The sequence below is a fragment of the Centroberyx gerrardi genome, chromosome 10 (assembly GCF_048128805.1).
Source record: "Centroberyx gerrardi isolate f3 chromosome 10, fCenGer3.hap1.cur.20231027, whole genome shotgun sequence".
Lineage (NCBI taxonomy): Eukaryota > Metazoa > Chordata > Actinopteri > Beryciformes > Berycidae > Centroberyx > Centroberyx gerrardi.
The window spans coordinates 11276331-11297182 of record NC_136006.1 but is presented as its reverse complement, the minus strand read 5'-3'; the positions used below and the strand labels follow the sequence as shown (position 1 = coordinate 11297182).

The 20852-nt window shown below is 42.7% G+C and overlaps 1 protein-coding gene across 3 annotated transcripts in view; it reads left to right on the top strand.

Moving 5' to 3' along the window:
• adarb1b (adenosine deaminase RNA specific B1b) overlaps positions 1–16745 on the top strand; it is a 132343-nt gene extending 115598 nt beyond the window's left edge. For all 3 annotated transcript variants that reach the window (XM_078285958.1, XM_078285957.1, XM_078285959.1), the window contains 7 exons: positions 2184–2298; positions 3858–4026; positions 4346–4497; positions 5983–6151; positions 10923–11104; positions 14442–14620; positions 15389–16745. In XM_078285958.1, the coding sequence (XP_078142084.1) occupies positions 2184–2298; positions 3858–4026; positions 4346–4497; positions 5983–6151; positions 10923–11104; positions 14442–14620; positions 15389–15565 (1143 nt within the window). In that variant the 3' untranslated portion in view covers positions 15566–16745. The remainder of the gene's footprint in view (positions 1–2183; positions 2299–3857; positions 4027–4345; positions 4498–5982; positions 6152–10922; positions 11105–14441; positions 14621–15388) is intronic.
• Positions 16746–20852: the final 4107 nt, after the last annotated feature.

Here is a 20852-nt window from a genome sequence, read left to right as displayed (position 1 = left end):
TTAATAAGAAACTCTTGGGGACACAAAAATCTTTATCGCTGGAAGTAACTCTCAAGGATACTAGAATTTTCATTACTGGGAGTATCTGTTCACCCCGTTTTTTGGTATCCTGTCCAATATGGCTCTTACTGAATTCCATGTTATCACCTTGCTTTTGAAATAATGCAGAGGAATCTCAAACACAATCTCCCTTCATTTTCATTTTCCAAATTCTGCCTTCATAAAAGCCCTCACTGGAACGTTTATATGGCCCTGTCAATCATCACTGGGCATGAAACAATAATTAAAAATTAAGACGAGAGCCAAGAATGACAGAAGATTAAATCACAAAGGATGAGACAGAGACAGGTTTTAAAAGCAGAGGGAGCTGTAAAAGTGTAAGGGATCATCTGTTTAAACATCAGACATCTTTTTACAAGTCTCCTAATCGTGCTCCCAGGATCCCTCATGGAGATAAACTAGGTGCCGATGGCAGGTCCATATCTTATTCAACATCTCCCCTTTTTTAAGTCTTGTTGAAACAGCTAGCAGTAACACACATCGCTCCAGTTTTAGTTTTTCACCTCGGGGAAAGCAAAATAAGTTCCAGAGATGTCAGATTACACCCTCTACAGTGTTTATAAATCTGTTAAGTGACAGCCTTCTCCATTATGAACAAGTTTAAAAATGAATGGTAGTTGATTAAAATAGATCATCATATTTACAGTACATTTTGGGTCAAAACGGTGAAATCTAGTCAATTACTGTTCATAGATTTGACAAAAGGTGTGGCTAGAGCTCACCTAGAAAGATATTTTGGGTTTCTCAGTCTACCTGGACCTCTCTTGGACTTGTCCTTTGGGTTGCAATCAGGTCCAAAGTGCCTCAGCTGTCAAAAGTCAGCTATTCTGGCAGGCTTTCATTAAAACCTCATTCACGTCAGGTTTGCGGGGACAAGGAGTAAGGGCAGGTGGTTGCTTTTGACGCCACTGTAGAGGTGACTGTCAGAGACATGCCAGCATGTGAAGAGAGATAACACAGCCAGCAAAGCTAATCAGCAAGACACACTGACAACAGCCCCCTCCCCAAAGCCTTTTTTCTTTCTTTACTCACTCTCTCTACTTGTCAACTGATTTATTCGACAAGCACCCCGTTTTAACGATAGCGCCCCCACTAATTGCTCTATTAATTCTGTCGGTTGATATTTAATTTGTGCAGCCCGTTTCCATCTGGCAAGGGACTAATGGGGAAAAATGGTAGAAGTAAGCTGCTGTAGCAGAAAAACCATGTAACTGCTGTTTTGCGTTTTTAGAAGTTAACATGGTCATTCATATTTTTTTCATGATCCTCAGGCCATTTAAACCCCATTGTATAATTTCAAAAATGTTTAGCCATTCAGTGAGAAAACAAGCATTTTTTTCTTCATTCCTGAAAGAATATACTTCTTGGAGATCCGTGTTTTTTGTCCGAGAACGAGGAGGGATTGGTACTGCCACGGCAAAAAAGCCAGTATCCTTTCTTTGTCTCAGTGTCTTTTGTGCCCCAAGAGAATAACAGTCATCTCTCCGCCGTAGACGACCTTGGCATTCGAAAGTCAAATGATCCGGCCACGAGTGGGTGACTCTGAAGTAGCGGGGAAGTAATATTGGACTAATCTCTTTAATTTGTGGCCATCCAGCCGTCGTCTCTCCTCTTGGTTGTCGTCATTTTCCACCATATTAGCAGTGGATAAAAAGCCGGCGACGGAGAAGGCAGCTGTCCAAGAACGAGAGATGTGTGAAGTTCACTCGAGGTTCCCTCCGAGCTCCGGATCTGGGTTTAAACCTCGTGGAATTTGGGGTTCTTGAAGATGAGCACTCTGTTCACTTCTGTTGTTTAGATTCTGCTGCTCTTTGGGTTTTTATTCACTGAGAGAGAGTGAATTATAATCGTCACTATGTCAGACTAAAGCAGCGTCGCTTGAAAGACGGTTAGATATACCTCAGAGGGTCAACCCAGTTTTACTCGTTGCCTTTGTAACGCTCTGTCTCTTGTTTGGAGCCGAATGTGAACAGTGTGACAGGTACATGGTGCTCTAGGGGTGGATAACATCAGACGCTCTTTGTAAGCTGACATAACTGACACAAGCTTGTGTTTGTGTCGCTGTGTGTATGTATGCGTTTGTGTGTGTGTCTACGTGTGCGTGCGTGTGTGTGTGTTCCCAGGTCCTCGCTGATGCCGTCTCCCGCCTGGTGGTGGATAAGTTCAGTGAGCTGACGGACAACTTCACCTCCCCCCATGCGCGACGGAAAGTCCTAGCAGGGGTCGTCATGACAACAGGTAGACCGGGGGGAAGAGACGGTTGTCATTTTCCAGTTTACAAAATACAGTACCGACTGTCGGTTGTCGAGTATTAGCCGGAGGGAAATTCAGTTTGCAAGGCCAGTACAGAAAACTGTGTGTATCATCACACACAACAGTGGGCAACATGTAACACACTCACAAGTTGGCACAATTCAGTTATATTATCAGTCCAACATTCCTGAGTTAAACAAGTATTGTTTTCAGTCCCATCAGTCTATGCTTATCGAGGCCAGCACAGAGAATAGGCCGCTTTTTCTTTTATCTTTTAGCGTTTTAGGAAACACTGCATGAATTACAGTTACGGTGCATCGCTGTTTCCCAAAGCCACAGCACTAGATTTATACAGGCCGTAAAAAATACACCAGGCTGTCTTAACACTCCGTAGGATCAGATTTGACGGGATAGAAATGCCTTGAAATTCATGGCCCACATGGCGTTTGGCATTACTGCTGTCAAAGCCTTTTTGCTGACACTTTACGTTAACTATGGTTTATAGCTGTGATGCCAAGGGGGGGTACATGTCGTTACTATTTCAATTAACATCAGTCAGCTCAGTGAGAGAATCTATAAGAATTACTTTTTTTTTTTGAAGATTATTTTGTTGTTGACAGGTATTTTCAGTTGACTATCAACAAATGTTCAGCAAACTATCTGTAGTTTATGTCAGCTACCCATAAGTTGATTGTCAACTAGAGCTGCTCAAATTACTATCAATAAAATGTTGGTAGACTTTGGCTAAGGTCAGGCACATAAAATAACTTTTTTTTGGTTTTTTTGTTTGTTTTGTTTTGTTTTGTTTTTAGTTAGTTTTGGTTAGTTTTAAGTTCAGCCACATATAAAAAACGTACACTTAAACTTAAAGTTAGGTTTATAGGACAAGGTAAGGTAGTTGACTTATGAAACAATTCAATATGTATGTTTCTTCCTAGCTGATAGTCAACAGATGCTCAGTTGAAGTCTGTTAATTAGCACTTGAGATGCTCTTTATAGTCTACTAGCAGTTGGTTGAATACATTACTATTCAGACAAATCTTATTGACAATCAACTGACGTGTTTTAGAGAGACAGCAGTGAACTATCAAAATAAAGTGTTACCTCATTTTTTGGCAGTTTTACGTTTAAAGTGACGAGAGACAGGAAAGATTGGGGAAGAGGGGTGATGTGTGACAAAGGTCCCAGGCTCGATTCAGGACGTCGCAGTTACATGATATGCGCCCCAAGAATGACTATTTTAATCATAGCTTTATTTTCCCCACTGTTATCTCTCCGCCTACAGCATAGACAAACAGGCATTGATCCAGAATTATCTTCTTTATTTTGTCAACGTTCGTTTTTATCTTGCTTTTACGACATGAAGAGCTTGCCAACCAACTGGCGGATTGTTGTAAATTTATCTGTTCACTCAAAGGCATAAAAACACAATTTGCACCAATAACAAATGTATGTAGTCATTGTTCTTGTGTGCATGTGTTTTTTATATGTGTGTGTGTGCGTACATGGACTCATGAGTGTTTGTCCCCTTTTCCCCCCGTCAGGCACAGATGTGAAGGAAGCACAGGTCATCTGTGTCTCCACGGGAACCAAATGCATCAACGGTGAGTACATGAGCGACCGCGGCCTGGCGCTCAACGACTGCCACGCTGAGATCATCGCCCGACGCTCGCTCATCAGGTACCTCTACACTCAGCTGGAGTTCTTCCTCAGGTCAGTGGGCACACAGGGCGCGTGTGTGTGTGTGTGTGTGTGTGTGAGGAAGAGGGAGGTGGGGGTTAATGGATGAGGAGATGAGTCATTGTGGCAAATGTGAATTGGAGGGTGTTCAAGTTCAATGTTCACACAAAAACTGTAAAATCAGTTGACTCGCACGCATAGTTTTGGCATGATTGTGGTGTCAGAATGTTGGTTTTTATTCATTCATTTTAATTCCAGCCGAATGAGCTATAATGAAAAAAATGTAAATGTAGGCGTAGGTTGTGCTGATTGGTGGCCATTTTACACTCGCCCTTCCGGTCTGTCGCCGCAGCAACAACAAAGAGGACCATCAGAAGTCGATATTTGTGCGGTGTGACAAGCGAGGCTACAGGTTAAAGGACAACGTTCAGTTCCACCTCTACATCAGCACCTCGCCCTGCGGAGACGCCAGGATCTTCTCTCCGCACGAGGCCGGAGTGGAAGGTACAGCGTGATCACAGACCATTTTTTGCACTGTACATGTAACTCCTGAAGGGCAATGCGAGCATGAGTGATATTGCCAATTTCCCATGGAACCCTGTTCTGTTTGGTTTAGAGATGCCATACACCCGGTGAATGCCTTTCAGCACCTTTTTTAGGGGCCATTTGGTTTGTTGTTACTGTATCTCTTTATCTTGCTTTTCTTCTAAAGAAACGCACCAGCTTTTTGGCAAATAAACTCTTCTGTGACTAGAAGATTGGTTTCATCCCTGTGTGTCTAGCAGTTGTTTAGGTCACTACGGTGCAGACAAACACTTACACTGTTTGTGTTTATTCAAAGCTTAGCGTTATCTCAGAATATTTACAGCATGCTTAATACTGGACACACAGAGGTGAAACTGCGAGGAGTCAGTGTACAGTGCACAAGTTGTTTAAAGTGCTTATAAGAGACAGATGTTTAGTTTAGCAACAGGTGTTAAAGAGAATATAATACTTGTGACGCAGCAAGTCGCAGGCCACACACTGCATTTTTCCAGCTCCGTCTCCCCTCCTCAGCCCGGCTGACATATTTTTAATTGAATCTCATCCTCGTTGAGAATTCAGTATCAACGGCTGTTTATTTTATTCAATTAACTTTGTATGTTTTCCTCTTATGCTTGGTTTCATTTAATTAGAATTTCACTCCGATGTCCAAATGCGCATTACAAACACATTTAAACAAGGCTCTAGTAATTAGAGCTTTTTGTCTCTCTCTGTCTGTCTCTATCAGTCTTTCTCCCGCCCAGCCCTCCCACACTGTCTCTCTGATTAACCACCCTCTTACTCTGTCAAAGTGTTTTCCATTGTACATGGCAGACTCAATAGAAAACAGCCACGTTCAATTAGTCACTGTAGATGGGGGGCCTGCTGGCTGCTGGTGAAACAGCAGAAAATATTGATAACAGTGACAAATGATAGGTCATGTTTTTTTGTAAAAGCCGCTATTTTTGGTTTTTAGCAGCTGTACGTTTTCTTATGTTGAAGATCAAGTAGATTTTGCTATTTGTACATTGTTAGGGATCAAAAGACGCGTTTCAACCATGTCTTGCTTTACAGGTTGCATTGTTAACTCTTGTGGTAACCAGGGAGCCAGTCAGTGACCTTTCTTGTTTTCTACTGTTTCTTATTGTTAAGTATCTATACCTCTTTAAAGAAAACCCTTCAGACAGCACACATGCGTTGGTAACTGCTGTAGAAAAGCCATAAAACCCTTGAGGACGTTCTCTGCTGCGATTATGGGTACTTCAGTGATGCCGACGGTACTCAGCTGTATCACTACTCATAATCACAGTATTATTGGCATATTAATGGACACCCCCACAGCCTATCAGAATTAAGTATTCTCCCACACCATGGGTGTAACAGATCGTTAATCAGCGTTTAAATGCTCTCAGTGAGCGCACTCTTAAACGCCCAGTGTAGCTGATCTTCCCCTGTCGCCTCCCTCAGACCAAGGGGACCGGCATCCCAACCGGAAAGCGCGGGGCCAGCTGAGGACCAAGATCGAGTCGGGGGAGGGCACCATCCCTGTGAGGTCCAGCAACACCATCCAGACCTGGGACGGGGTGCTGCAGGGAGAGAGGCTACTCACCATGTCCTGCAGCGACAAGATCGCAAGGTAATTCAGCTCAAACTCACTCCTTTCAGGTGTTAGACACTGCAAAAAAGCTTGTTGTATTTAGACTCATCAAACTCATTTGAATTGTAAAATAACCTGTTGTACTTATATTTTATATCATACGTCATATTTAGTTATTATAATTGAAGTCAAATTATGGTACCACACTAGCAGATAATTGTTGTCTGGTTTCAAGAAATTTCTCTTGTTTCATGTCGTCACTTGTTTCACAAAATAATAATAAATCAAGAAATGTTCATTTGTTTCAAGTAAATATGTTTAAACAAAGTCACACAGGAAACAGATTCACACTATGAACACATTTAGACTTGTATACAGATATACACTCACCGAGCACTTTATTAGGAACACCATACTAACACTGGGTAGGTATCAGCTTTCAGCTCAATGTCAACCGGCTACCAAAGTGACATCCGCCTCAAGGTTCGACGTGTTGTGCATTCTGAGATGCTTTTCTGCTCACCAGTATTAAAGAGGTTATCTGAGTTACTGTAGCCTTTCTGTCAGCTCCAACCAGTCTGGCCATTCTCCTCTGACCTCTCTCATCAACAAGCCGTTTCCGTCCGCAGAACCGCCGCTCACTGGATGTTTTTTGTTTTTCGCATCGTTCTGTGTAAACTCTAGAGACTGTTGTGCGTGAAAATACCAGGAGAGCTCAGAGAGATCAGCAGGTTCAGAAATACTCAAACCGGCCTGTCTGGCACCAACAACCATACCACGGTTAACGATAATTGCATAAATAAGCAGGTGTACAGGTGTTCCTAATAAAGTGCTAGGTGAGTGTAGTTTTTCATGTATTTTTGTTATATACTTACTCATACTGCAGTGTATTGCATTATATCCTTGCTGTATCAACCTCCCAAGTCAATTTAAGTCCAGTATTCTATTCAGGCTGTGTCAGGGACAGCTGAATTGATGGGTCCTCAGTCCCGCAGGCATTTTTGCAGGCAGATCATGGCGTCTTTAGTCTCTGTCCATGTTCAAGGCAACACTGTGCCTCCCATGTGATGAACGATAAATCCTCTCCATAACTCTTCTCCTGCTCGTCCTCCTCCTCCTTCTCCTGCCAGGAGCGTAATACACTGCCTGAACGCACATAATGATTGAATGTTGGATGTATATTTGATGAGGGAGAGGTCTACTGTCTTGCGAATGTCTTGCACTCTTCACTTGAACTGTATATAAGGTGTTGTCCTTGCAGCATGTCAGTATGCACTGTGTTACTGTGTCAGTTGTCCACAGGTCTCCACATCAAAGCCACCAAGGCAAATAGCGGTGCAAATATTGTATTTGATTGACGTGATTCCGATTTTTTGGATTGGTGACTGACGCAAGCAGAGCGGTCAGTCAGCAGAGGAACCTTGAGCACAGCCGTGTTTTTTTCCTCGTTTGTAACGAGCTTAGTTTTTAAGGTCGGGCAGCAGAAGTTTGCGTGAGTGTCTTAACAGCGTTCCCATGGGCCTTGAAAACCCTTTGTGAATTTGAGAAAAATAAAATAAGGCCTTAAATGTTTTGGAAAATGAATGGATGGCCGTGAAAGTACTTTTTTTTCCTTTTTTTTACCTTTCTCCGTCACCTCACATCATGAGCAAAAACCCTGTGATGGATATTTGCGTTGATATAGCAGCAGCTTTAAAATAAATGATTTCACCAGGATTTCTTGTCCAAGTAAGATCACAAGGAAAAAGGCGTCTATGATTTCTTTTCTTTTGGTTTCTTTTGTCATGACTTTCCCCATAACGTGCCGAATTAGAATCATTATTTGCCGAATTAGAATAATTATTTGCCGAATTAGAATCAGAATTTCACCAAACAAGACCTTGAAAGTCTTTGAAAAGTCCTTCAATTTGATGTCCAAGTGAGTGTAGTCTAAAGATACTGGCCAGATCTTATTAGACTGTGGATATGTGGATAAAACAACATACGCTGTAAAGGTGACATCAGTTATGGCCGTGACAAAATCTTGTCTCAGGCTTGATGTAAGTTTTACGCTAAATTTATGTCAAACTAACATCAAAATCTAGTACCTAAATTAACCCTTTACAGTTCAGATGAGGCAGTATCTCTGTTCCATTGTGAGAAAAGGTCGTTCCCAGCTTCACTCTCTACTTAACTCTTAGCTCTGCCTTCTCACGCCGCGGCTGTTAGCCAGGTGAGAAATCTGCTGCCTACCAGCTTCTCTCCCTGTATGAGCGATTGTTAGCCGGGGGGCTGCTATTTAATACAACAACTGGCTGGCACAGTTTGACCGTGCCCTCAGTGTTCCCTCCCTGCACCTTCACCGCTTTCTCTCTCCTCATTTTCCTTTGATTACATGCCCTGCCCCCCGGCGAAGGAAAGCACAAGGAGTTCTCGGCCTCCTGCCTCTTGTTCCAGCCATCTGAATGGGCTCATTAGGGGAGGGGCAAAGCAGTTACTGCGTGGGTTGTTTCTCTCTTTTTATCTCTTTTTTTTTTTTCTTAATCAGCTGATTAGGTGGGCCTTTTCGACCCGCTTTGGCCCCGGCTTGGAGTGTGTGTGTGTGTGTGTGTGTGTGTCGGTGCACAGTGCATGATATTGAAAAAATGACATAACAACATAGAAATACACAGGAGTTTGACGGAAATGAAATTGGATGCCTCCGAGTACATAACTGTAAATGTGTGTGTGTGTGTTTGTTCATATATTTGTTTGTGGAACCTTTATATAGTGTATGTGTGCCCTTTACTGTGTTATTAGTGTGTTACTATGTGTGTGTAAGAGAGTTTAAGGAATTGGTGTGTGTGTGTGTGTCAGTGTTACTGCAGTTTTGTATACGCACAGCACAGAATATTATGCAGCTGTTGTTTGATTATGCTTCCTGAATGTGTGCTTTACTGCCCAAGGGTATGAGGTCAGGGAATTCATTCATTTTGCCATCCCTCATTTTCACACACAATAACACACACAAACATATAGCTAGACATTGCATATGGAAACAGTGGCATCATAAAATGGTTCCTCTGTGTAGCCTGAGGTCTTGCATATTCCTCGTCAACGCAGGTCCATGTTGTTAATTTCACACGCTCTCAAACAGTCCGCCTGAAGTCAGAGACAGAGGGAGAAGCGCTCATCAGCGCTGTTTGTCAACGTCTTGTTTCTGTCAATTTGTAATGGTCCTTAAAGCCTCCCTCTTTCTATCTACATCTTTCTCTCCCTCCCTATCTCTCGCTCTCCTTCCTCCTCTCTCTCTGTCTTTCTCTTCCTCTCTCCCTGTTTCTCTTCCCTCTCTCTCTGTCTCCCTCTTTCTCTTTCTGTCTCCATCTCTCTCTCTGTCTCTCTGTCTCTCGCCCCATCGCTCTCACTCCTTCCCTCCCCTCTCTCTATCTCTCTCTCCCTGTCTCTCACTCTCCTTCCCCCGTCTCTCTGCCTTTCTTTCTTCCTCTCTCTCTCGTTTCTCTTCCCTCTCTCTTTCTCTCTGTCTCCCTCTTTCTCTCTTTCCGTCTCCATCCATCCCCCTGTCTCTCGCCCCCTCGCTCTCACTCCTTCCCCCTCTCTCTCTCTCTCTCTCTCTCTCGCCCCCCTTCGCTCTCACTCTTTCTCTCTCTCTGTATGTCATTGGAGAACTGCTATATGTGAGGCGGGCAGGCGATGCTTCACAGAGCATGTCAATGGGAAAATGACTAGGGAGAGATGGCTAATGACACAGCATAGAAATACACAGAAGTTTGGAGAAAATGAAATTGGATACCTCCGAGTGTACACAACTGTAGGATTGTGTGTGTGTGTGTGTGTGTGTGTGTGTGTGTGGTGGAGGGTGGTTAAGTTTTGAAGTACGTATTTGTTTGTGTGGGTGTGTGTCTGTACACTTCTACGTGTTCTCCACTAATAGCAAATCCACTTGCGTATGTGTGTGTATCCCCCAAGTACGGCAAAATGGTTAGACAAACAGTCCCCTAACAGAAAGTGACCTCACTGAAGTGTCCATGTGCAAGACACTGAACCCCTACCTGCTTCACGAGTGCCACTAATGGCTGCCCCTGCTCTCTAACCCTTCTAGTGAAATGCATGTGTGTGTATGTATCACAGAGGGATATGACAAGAAACGATCCCCTAATTGCACTTGTGTACGAAATGGTGATTGCGTCCTCTGAACTCTTCAAATACCTAAAGAACTCCCATCCTCTCGATGTCCTAAGGGCACATTCACACTCTTCCTCTTGTTTTCAAACTGCCAGCACAGTTTTCTGCACAGAAGCCAACGGGGAGCAGCCTCGAGGCGGGCGGAAAGCAGCCAACCGCAGGAAACGGGCCGCTTTGGAAAGGCGTCTTTTTAGGCAGAGCAGAGCACTTTCTAAAGTTGAGAACAGGTCAACTTTTTTAAAGGAGCGCCCACGATATGAACTGGATTTTTGTGAGCCGACTAATCATGAGGAACAAGAGGGGTTTAACGGTACATAGGCAGCCGACAGTTTACAACAACAAACGAATTAAAATGGAGAAAGTATCGGCGGAAAAGTTGGTAGCGCTTGTTACTCTGATCACAAAGAGTCGGTATGGGAGCACACTGGCTGTGTTGTTGAGTTTATGGTTAAGTGTTTGAGAGTTGTACCCAAGTCCCGTTTGCTGCTAGAGGCGGCTACTACAGCTTGTTGCAATGGAAACAGTGTGGCTCATGCAACCCCGCTTTTTCGAATTGTCAACACAAAATGCAGTTGAGGCAGAATTTTTCCCACAAAAAGGCGCAAAAGTCTTCTTCGCGGACCCTAATGTGTGTGTTTTCCCTCTGCAGGTGGAACGTAGTGGGCATCCAAGGCTCTCTGATGAGCTACTTCACAGAACCGCTCTACTTCTCCAGCATCATCCTGGGCAGCCTCTACCACGCCGACCACCTCTCCAGGGCCATGTACCAGCGCATCGCAGACATCGAGGACCTGCCCCAGCAGTTCACCCTCAACAGACCTCTACTCAGCGGTCAGTGTCCACTTTGATACGGAGTTAGGCAGAGAAATTCAAGCGTATTTCTTGGGGTGAGAAATTAACACGCTAAATTGTCTGTGGCAGTTTGTGTACTCCACTTTGGTAGGTAACCAATAATACACAGGATCAAGTAGTGAAACTGGTTTCTACCAGCAACTGCAGGAGGAAGATGAAGACATTTGTTTCCTACCCTGGTGTTGCTGTATGCAAACAGCATGAACACTACCAGGGTGAGGGGTTGGATCGACTGTGGAGCTCGGTGGCCGGAGCGTGGCACTAACACTGCCAGAGTCAGCAGTTCCCTTCCCACTGGGGCTACCCACACTAAAAATGTATGAACTCATGGCACTGTAAGGCATTTTGAACAAAAGCATCCACCAAATTGTATATCTTCATAATATGTTGAAACAGGAATGGTTGGAGAGAATCAGTTAGGCTAGATTTGTTCATATTAACATAAATGGATGGTTACAGGTCTTTCAGTCTTGATCTGTTATAGGAACTTGGGATTTCAGATTATTGCTGTTACAGAGACAAAAGGATGCAGCAGACGCTCCAAAGAGCAAGGTGACTTTTTTTTTTTTTTTTTTTTTTTTAACTTACAGTAGGAAGTCCTTAACTCCTGTAAAGATGCTTTGGTTGGCTTTTAGTGCACATGAACTAACAAGAACTGAGAGCTGACCTGGGCCAAATAGTATTTGCAAATGCTTTTTATGGGTTGTTTTTTACTTACATAGTACATATATATAGTACATATATACATATATTACTTACACAAGTGCCAGATGGGAGGATTTTACCAAATCAAATGAGTGGCAGAGCATTTAGACATCCAAAGGAAAGTGTAAGTCAGTTTTACTGTACCTGACAGTATCTGAACGGTTCTGGTGCAGTAAACCCTACTGATCTAGTATTCCCTCCAGTTGGACTGTTTGACTCTCAGGCCTGAATGAGAGCTAACAGCCGAGTTGAACATTTCCTGCAGAAAGAGTTTAACTTGTCAGCTACACAGGCTGAAATAATAGCATCGTTCAGTGTTCTTTACATTTTCATGTTTTGAAGGGGCCTCCCTGTATACCTTTGGCAAACGAACTCTAGCTACTCAAGTAAACATCAAAGAGGATCATGGGTAATCACACTGATCCGCCTCATTTGTTAGTCCACAGCAGGAAGACAGTTATCGCTTTTCTCCTCTGTTTGATTTGAGATGGCATTTACCCATTTCCTGTGGAATTTGGATAGCGTTATCGTTTTGTGCAAATTTCCAAGATTTGTGTGACCTTTTAAAAAGGTCATATAGACATAGACTCCTGCCGTTGTTTATTCACTGACTTTCAGTTTTTAGATGTAGTATTCATTCTTTTTCTTCCAGTTGTTCAAAGGTCTGTAGGATGATAGTGTATGATATAAAAAGGAAGAATGTTAATGTTTTACCAAACCCATGCACACCACATTTATCTCTCAACTGTCTCATGTAGCCCTCTGTCACTTATTGATCCTCTTTCTCTCATTTTAAACAATATTTACTTGAATATTTTACTGTATTACTTTGAATTGTCAAATAGTCACTCTTCACCTCTCTCTTCACCTCTCTCTTCATCTTTTTTTCCTGTGTTCTTCTGTGTTCAACCCTTCCACTCTTTCTCATTTCCCTCACATCACGTCCTTGTTTACCCACTCCTCTCTCTCTTGTCGCTCTCTTCTTCTCGCTGCAGTTTCTCCTCTCTATTATTTCTCCTTCCTCCACTTCCCCCTCCTCTGTCCCTCTCCTCCTCAGATCAAATATATAATCATCAAAGTGCATCTTACACAGAAGTTGCACTGTACACACTTTTTACAGACATGGAGAACAACAAAGAAAGCAAGCAAAGAGGCTAAAGTAACAATCATAAATCCCTAAGAGAGTTCATAACAAATAAGAAAGAAAATACAAACAACAGCCCAGCAACATCCAGACTCAAAATCCTCATTCCACCTTCCGATCTCCTCTTTTTCTTTTCATTATCTCCTTCTTCTCTTCTCCACTCCTCCTTTCCCCTCTTCTGCTCCTCCTCACTGGCGCCGCCACTAGTGGGGGGTAAAGGAGGAGTAGTTTCAGGTAGAGGAGGTCCTTCAGACAAGCGAGGTGGTACTGTACTAAATTAGATGGGGGGGGGGGGGAGAGCCTGGAGTTCCTAGCTGCACCCCTGCTCCTCCTCTCCGCTTGCTCCCTAAATGGCAGGTAAAGGAGATAATAGCAGGGGGTTATTAACCTTTTCCGCTTTAGAGAGTTCTTAGCGGTGAAGGGCTCTGGCGTTAGGGCACCGAGGGTTTCATCCCTTTAAATCATCATCTGCCACGAGCGCTGCCAAACGGAACAAAGGAGTTTAGCACACACACACACACACACACACACACAGCAAGACAGAGGGATTTATGGCGTCCATATATCTCCCATTTATGCCTGAGTCTGTAGAGGCCGATGCCCCACAGTGAGCTGGAAGAGAAAAGGCTCTGTCCTCCGACTCTGCCCCGGTGGAGAGTCCGCTCCCTACATCATGTTACGATATGATCCACTCCCAAAAAAAAAAGCTTCATTGGGTTTATTGTTAGCCCATTCTGCCAAAACTGACATTATTCGTCGTATTTTTGTGACCATTTGTGCACTTTTATACTTTCATTCACTTTTATTCACTGCACTTTTATACTTTTTTTCACGTTCATGCGGCCACCGATCAGCTCCACTGGAGTAGCTGGGGGTTAAGTGGCCCTGCTCAAGGGCACTTCAACGGAAGCTGTTGAGGGAGGGCAAAGACTTTTTAATGGCCCATTACCAGCACACTCTCTGTTCTGCTTGAAAGCGAGGCATAAGTTTAGTGGGCTGGTAAGAAATGGCCTGAACAACCCGGGATGGATACATATTTACATACACACTTGCTTAGAGGAAGCCAAGTGTGACCTCCGCAGTGTGTGGTCGCCGTTATGACACTTTGGATTTTAGTCTGTTGTTGTGCTTCTTAAGGGACTTGCCACAATGTGGGGAAAAAGTTTCTACATTGGTACTCCAAATGTCCTAACAGTGTTATGACAGTCTTCATTCAAACTAATGGGTACTGCTAACTGTGAGCTAGTGTGTTAGCTTGCAGCAAAAGGTTGGTTTCAGTGAGGAATGCTAACAAGCCATTTTTAAGGTAGTGGAAGGATGAATATAGAAACGTTTTTATCTAATATGACTTATATTTGGTGAGAAATTCAAAATTCCAATGTCTCCTTACTTGCTAGCAGTGGAAAAGCACCCTCCTTGGTGCGTTGTTCCAGTGTTTGACCATGGGTGTTGTTTCTCTGACTCCAGGTATAAGTAATGCGGAGGCCAGGCAGCCGGGCAAGGCTCCCAACTTCAGCGTGAACTGGGCGGTGGGTGACCAGGCCCTGGAGGTGATCAACGCCACCACAGGCAAAGACGACATGGGCCGCGCGTCACGCCTCTGCAAGCACGCCCTCTACAGCCGCTGGGTGCGCCTGCACTGCAAGGTACAGGTAGCTTATACACACACACACACACAGATGGTCATGCCTACACACATGCATACATACACATACTGTATGTTGACTCCAGGGGTGGAAAGAGTACCAAAATAAATTTTCTCAAGTAGATGTGCTGTTGCTTTGCTGAAATAATAGGGATATTTCACTTTGGTTTAACATACATAGTTTTCAGGGCCTCACCTAAAAAGTACAAACTAACTACAGTAGCGAACATTTAACTCATTTAAAATGTACAGAGAAACAGTTACTTAGTTAGTGTCACTGTGTCACAAAAAACATTGTTAGATATGATTGGTATCACTTTATTACAGTACACAAATTACAAGTAATTACAAGTAATAACTGTGTAATTGCAGAGGAATTATCAGAAAGTAACCGGTAATTTAATTATGTGTAATTTCTCAGTTAAACACTGGTAATTTCTGGTGATAACGAGTAATTATTAGCATGATAACAGCACTACATTAATGTAGCAAGTTGTGCAATCATTACTGAATAATCACTATGTAATACTTTGTGCAGAATTTACTGAGTTTGAGTATGATGAAAGGTTTTCACCAATATTGTACTTGATTCATGGACCAAAGATTACCCGGAACACCAAAACAGAAATCCGTTTGGGATGCCTCTCTCTCTTAAGCAATTGGAAATGTGGAAATTGCAGAAATTAATATTGCGATTACATTTTTTTCTTTTTGATTAATTGTTCAGCTCTAGTTGTTTACCTGCCATCTCCCCTCCTGTCCTCCTCAGCTGTCGTCCACCCTGCGGATCAAGGTGACCAAGCCCAGCTCCTACCACGAAGCCAAGCAGGCGGCGGTGGAGTACCACTCCGCCAAGCAGACGCTCATCAAGGCCTTCCACAAGGCCGGGCTGGGGGCCTGGGTCAAGAAGCCCATCGAGCAAGACCAGTTCACCCTCAACTCCTGAGGGAGGGAAGGGGCAGAGGGATTTACCAAACCCCCCGATTCTTCACCCCCCGACCCAGGCCTGAAAGAAAGAGAGCCCCCCTCTTAACAACCAGCCCACTGAGACACTTACCTCCGTCCCATGTGTTTGCGCGCACGTGCACTTTGTACATGTGGAAATGAACGTGCGTAGTTTTACAAAACCATCCCTCATCATTCTCATTCCTCAGAGGACCTCAGCCTCATCATTTCTTTTCTCATTTTCTTGTTTTTTGTCTTCTTTTTTTTTTTTTTTTGCATTTTTTATCGACGGTGCTCTTCATCTACTTGTTTTCTGTTTTAAAACTGGAATCTTTGGTTTCACGCCCGTCACTTGTTTTTATTTTCCCAGAGAATTCATGTTTTTATGCAGTAATCATGAAATTTGAAATAATGCCAGTTTTGTCTGTTGCTCTTGATAAAGGAGTGTAGTCATTTTAGGGTGAAATTTAGTCAAGAGACACACAGGCTGATCTTTCGTAACTCAAACCGATGTGTATGGACCTGAAAATAACTGATCGTCATTATTACCAAGCGTACTTGGCAATAATGACTTTGATGACTTTTAATTTAAAGATGCATTATGTCTGTAGGATGTAAATCTAGTACTGAAAAGGATACATAAAGTAGTTATATTATTATGGTTAATGTGTGTTATTGGGTCCCTCCCTAAGAGACAAGACTATATGTTCCTTAGCCCTTGTATTAAAGACAAACATGTTCCAAGATATTGTGGCCCTGGAATTGTTTTATTCTCTCTGACAGAAAAAATATATATATACAGGCCATGTATCACAGCAGTTTATGACATTCTCGTTGATTTTATTTCGTATCCATTCATTCATGGATGTGTTCTGTAAGTTATTTTATGTCATTCTCATTCCATACTTGAACAGTGGGGGCTATGTTGGGTGCGGTGTGTCCGCCCGGCTCCTCCCCTCGCCTGGGTCTTGGGACAAGTTTTGGGAGGTGCTGCACGTTGTATTTTTTTTCCTTGAACTAAGCCATGGCTTTGCATGGGAACTGAACTGGGAGGCCTGCAGAGCAGAATACGTGGTGGAGAGCCCAGTGCGTCCATGAGTGAAATAATTTTGAATGAATGCCAGCATCTTCCTCCACAGGCAGCTTTGAATCTTTGTCTCTATTTTCTAGATTTCCTGTGATTGTTTGCTTGTTTATTTGTTTGGGGGGGGGGGGGGGGGGTCAGGGAGAGGGTTTTTTCTTTTCTTTTCGTTTTTTTCTTAGGATTGGGCGTTTGAGGGTTGGGGATAACACTGCAGTTAAAATGGTGACACTATAAACAGACCGAATCACACCTTGATAACCATGCCACTTTCCTGCAGGAATCCATGATACCTGTCAAATGAACTATTAATGGATGGCATGATGTAATGCCACATACACAGATGACCAATTATGCCAGTCTAAAGCCATTGATTGAGGTGTAATCTATTAGTTTACATTGTAATCCCTCCAGATAATTACTGTAACTCTCCCTAAAAATACCTAGATGAACATTTGACTAAACTGCCATAGCTCATTTTATTACCAAACGTCCAAGTTGCATACTAACTTCTGACAAACTCCACCAGTAGGCTAAAACCTAATGTATCACAGTGTGTTACGTCATTTTAGACGGGTGTCCTCTTCACCTCTACAGTTTCTATTTCCTCCTGACAAACCGAGGACCTTTGCCACTCTTAACCTGTATACCCTGATGTTATTTGAGCGCAACAATTTCCTCGTGTTTTGAACTTAAACTTCATGGCCAATGAGGACACATTGCCAGCTAACTGCAATGAATTCCTATTCCCAGCTGTAGGAAGTGTGTGTGTATGTGCGCTGTATGTGTGTGTGCTGAAAAGTCTGTAAGCATACTCTGTGGAATCTTCACCAAAGATGATGTCCATGTGTGTCTCCGTCCCGCTATTTTCTTTACAAAGAAATGTTGTCTTTTTTTCTCTTGAAATCTCTTGTTATACAGATTTCTTGGCGTAAATTTTTGATTATGGTTTGTTTTTTGTATATCCATCGACCAATGTACTTTTGATTTGTACAAAAAAAAAAAATAACTGTGTATTCCAGTCAATATGAGGGAATCCAAACTGTCAGGCTTCTTTAGTGCATCTGTAGCTGTCAGTGGCCACGTGTATATATTGTGAACTGCGATATTATTATTGCTACGGTATCGTAGTTTTGTGTATATAATGAATAACAAAATGGCAAATTCTGATCCCTGTACAACCGATTCATCCCATTTTCCTGAAAACATCCCCCACCCTTTCCCTGTCAAAGTGCTGGGACTGTGAAGTTGTTCCTGTTTCTAAATTATTATTATTATTATTAGTATTATTATTATCAGTGATCCTCTGTCACTCACTAGGTAAGGCATGGCGACTGACACTGCCAGGGTTACGGGTTCCATTCCCACCGGAGCCACCCATGCTAAAAATGTATGCACTCATGGTACTGTAAGGCGCTTCGGTCAAAAGCGCCCACCAACTGGCACGTGATGTCATATGTAATTTTTTACCAGTTATATTTGGTTGTATGCATTGTGATGCAGCGTCTGATGCAGGATTCCTGTCTCCAGATGAGAGCCTGCAAGCTGTGAACTGGATTGATTGTTGTAGTTGCTGACACAGACTGGAAGACAGACTGGAGGCTGGATACAAAGCTTTTTCCCCACTCTCAGCCCCTTTTCCCCAGTCACATGAGTCCGTATTAGAGTTGTGATCACAAACACCAAAAAGCAGGAAAAGGGCGTCTCCCATTAGAATTGACTTGGAGCTGAAAACCTTGAAATTTGGTTTTAAAAAAAACAAAGAAAAACTATAAAAAACAGGAATCACCATCCGTCATATGTGGGACCAAGAGCCCCCCAACAAATAGACCTAGACCCAGTCACAAGCAATACTGATGTCCCCTTTAATGTCGTCCCACCAGAAACAGGAGTCTGAATGAAGGTTCCCCCCCCCCCCCCCCCCCCCCTATGCTCCAATCCTTGTTCTTCTCTCTACAAAGCTGTCTGAAAGTTTTGTTGTTGTTGTTTTTTTTTTTGTTTTTTTTTTCTAAAGACTGCCTGCTTCTAGAGTATGTTTCTTCTTTCTTTGTTTTTTGACTGCACTAAAGATGTCAACTGATGATGTCATGATGAAAACCATCCCCCATTACGGATCGGATGGCAACTATTATAGCAAGAACTGAACTGCTTCCCCTCAACCCTTAGTGGTCCTCAAAGATGGTGCACTAGCACCGCGCACCCCCCCCCCGGCTGCGTCTGTGGTGGGGTGTTTTGTGTTTTGGTGACTGCAGAGCGGTCGGTGTTTGTCCGCCCGGGGGTCCAGAACCGCCGCTTTCCAATCTCCCTCTCTCCAGTCGTCCGATGTGTAAAACCTCCACCACCGAGATTCACCACCTTGCATGTAAAACCCACACTGAAGCTGCACCTCGCATGATGACAAACTTTTAAAGGACTCGTGTAGAAAAAAAAAAATAAACAGATTAAAAATAGATATATAAAATGAACAAAAAATAATAAAGGAGATCTTAGTTTACTTTTGCACATGGTTGGGATTCTTTCTGAGCCAGTTGTGAGTGTTGCTGTCTCTCTGTCTGTCTGTAAATCAACATTATAATAGCAATAATACCCAAGAGGGCAATTTACTGTGACTATGGGTACAACGGTGATGCAGTAGATCCAAGGCACAGCTAGGGAGGGAAGGAGGTTGCCCATAATCACAGTAAAGAATTCATCTACATATATTATTGATTTTGCACAATGGTCACCAATACATAGGCTATACTGACTGATAGGTTTTCTCCAAAGTGTTACACATGCATAGGAAGAAAAATCACCACTAGCACAGTCCCAACAAATAGCCTTGTATTGTACAACATTGTGGCCTTAGAGATAATTTGCATATTTGGTCTGCATAACACTCTTATTTAGCAATTTGGTCCATGTCTGTGTGAGGCTGCGCTGCCTCATTCTGCCAAGTTTTAACATCAAAATCGAACCTTTGGATGTCTATTTTTCACATATTTACTCTTCTCTTGTATACTCAAGTAAGAAGGCATTGTATCAAAACCTGTTTTTAACCAGCGGCGGCACGATATGTGGTCAAGACTTTCTCCAAGGTTTTATATTGATCATATTCAAACTGAAGATGAGAGTTAAACCAAATGAGTTGCAGCAACATCTTGAGGCTGTTCAGGCCCCGGTTACCACAAGAGTTTTCATAGCAACCAATAAATCATTTGCTATCCGTGCTTTATGGGAATCATCAGGACAGAAGGAATGCATCAGATTGCTTGGTTGAAACTACCTGTTGCATAATACGGCAATAATACTCAACAGGACATTCTTTAGTGTGATTATGGGTAGGACAGTGATGGAATTGGTACTTGCCACAGCCGAGTATCGATTACAATTACAGAGAACATCTTCAAGGGTAAAACGGCTTTTATACAACAGTTATCACTTGTGTGTATTTTCGAAAAAGTTTTCTTCAAAGTATTACACATAAATACCGCAGTTACCACTGAAAACAAAAAAAATATTATTCAATATGGTTGTAATGCATCCAGCTGGGCCAAAGCTACCTGTTGTATAAAGTCTGTTAATGAGTGACTCTTTTGTGGCTCTATTGTATAAGCAATTTGATTAAGGCATTATCTCCATCATTATCCAAATACACCCCTGTATAATTTCATCATCATTAGAATCAATCACTTCATTCGCCAAGAACAAGTAATTAACTGGAATTTGTCATGCTGAAGGGACACAATGGCAACTTGCAGAATAATACATTTCAACATCAGCCTGACACACACACACACACTCAGTTACTGTATTTGCACAGGGAAAGCTGACATTTGATAAGTGATAATGCTGTCAAATAGGGGGGGGAAATGAAGCTTTTTTTAGTTTTGTAGAACATTAAGTTTCATTTTTATCCAATTAAACAAGGGAAGCACCTGGAAATGGTTAGAAATATACAACATATTGTGGTTCTTTGTCACACAGAAGTTCCATGGCTCAACTAGAGAAGCTTAGTTGGCTTGTTGAAAGGAAAATTTTTAGCAGACAGAAACTGCAAACCTGTATGTTGTCAATCAGACTCAAGGTGAGGCTGGATTAGTCAGACGAAGGCGTCTCATGCATTTTACTGCCAGGTTTAATCTCCAACTCACACGGGGTAAAGTCAGGTCACACAAGTTTTCTGTGTGTGTGCGTGTGTGTGCATGCATGTGTGTTTTTATTACTC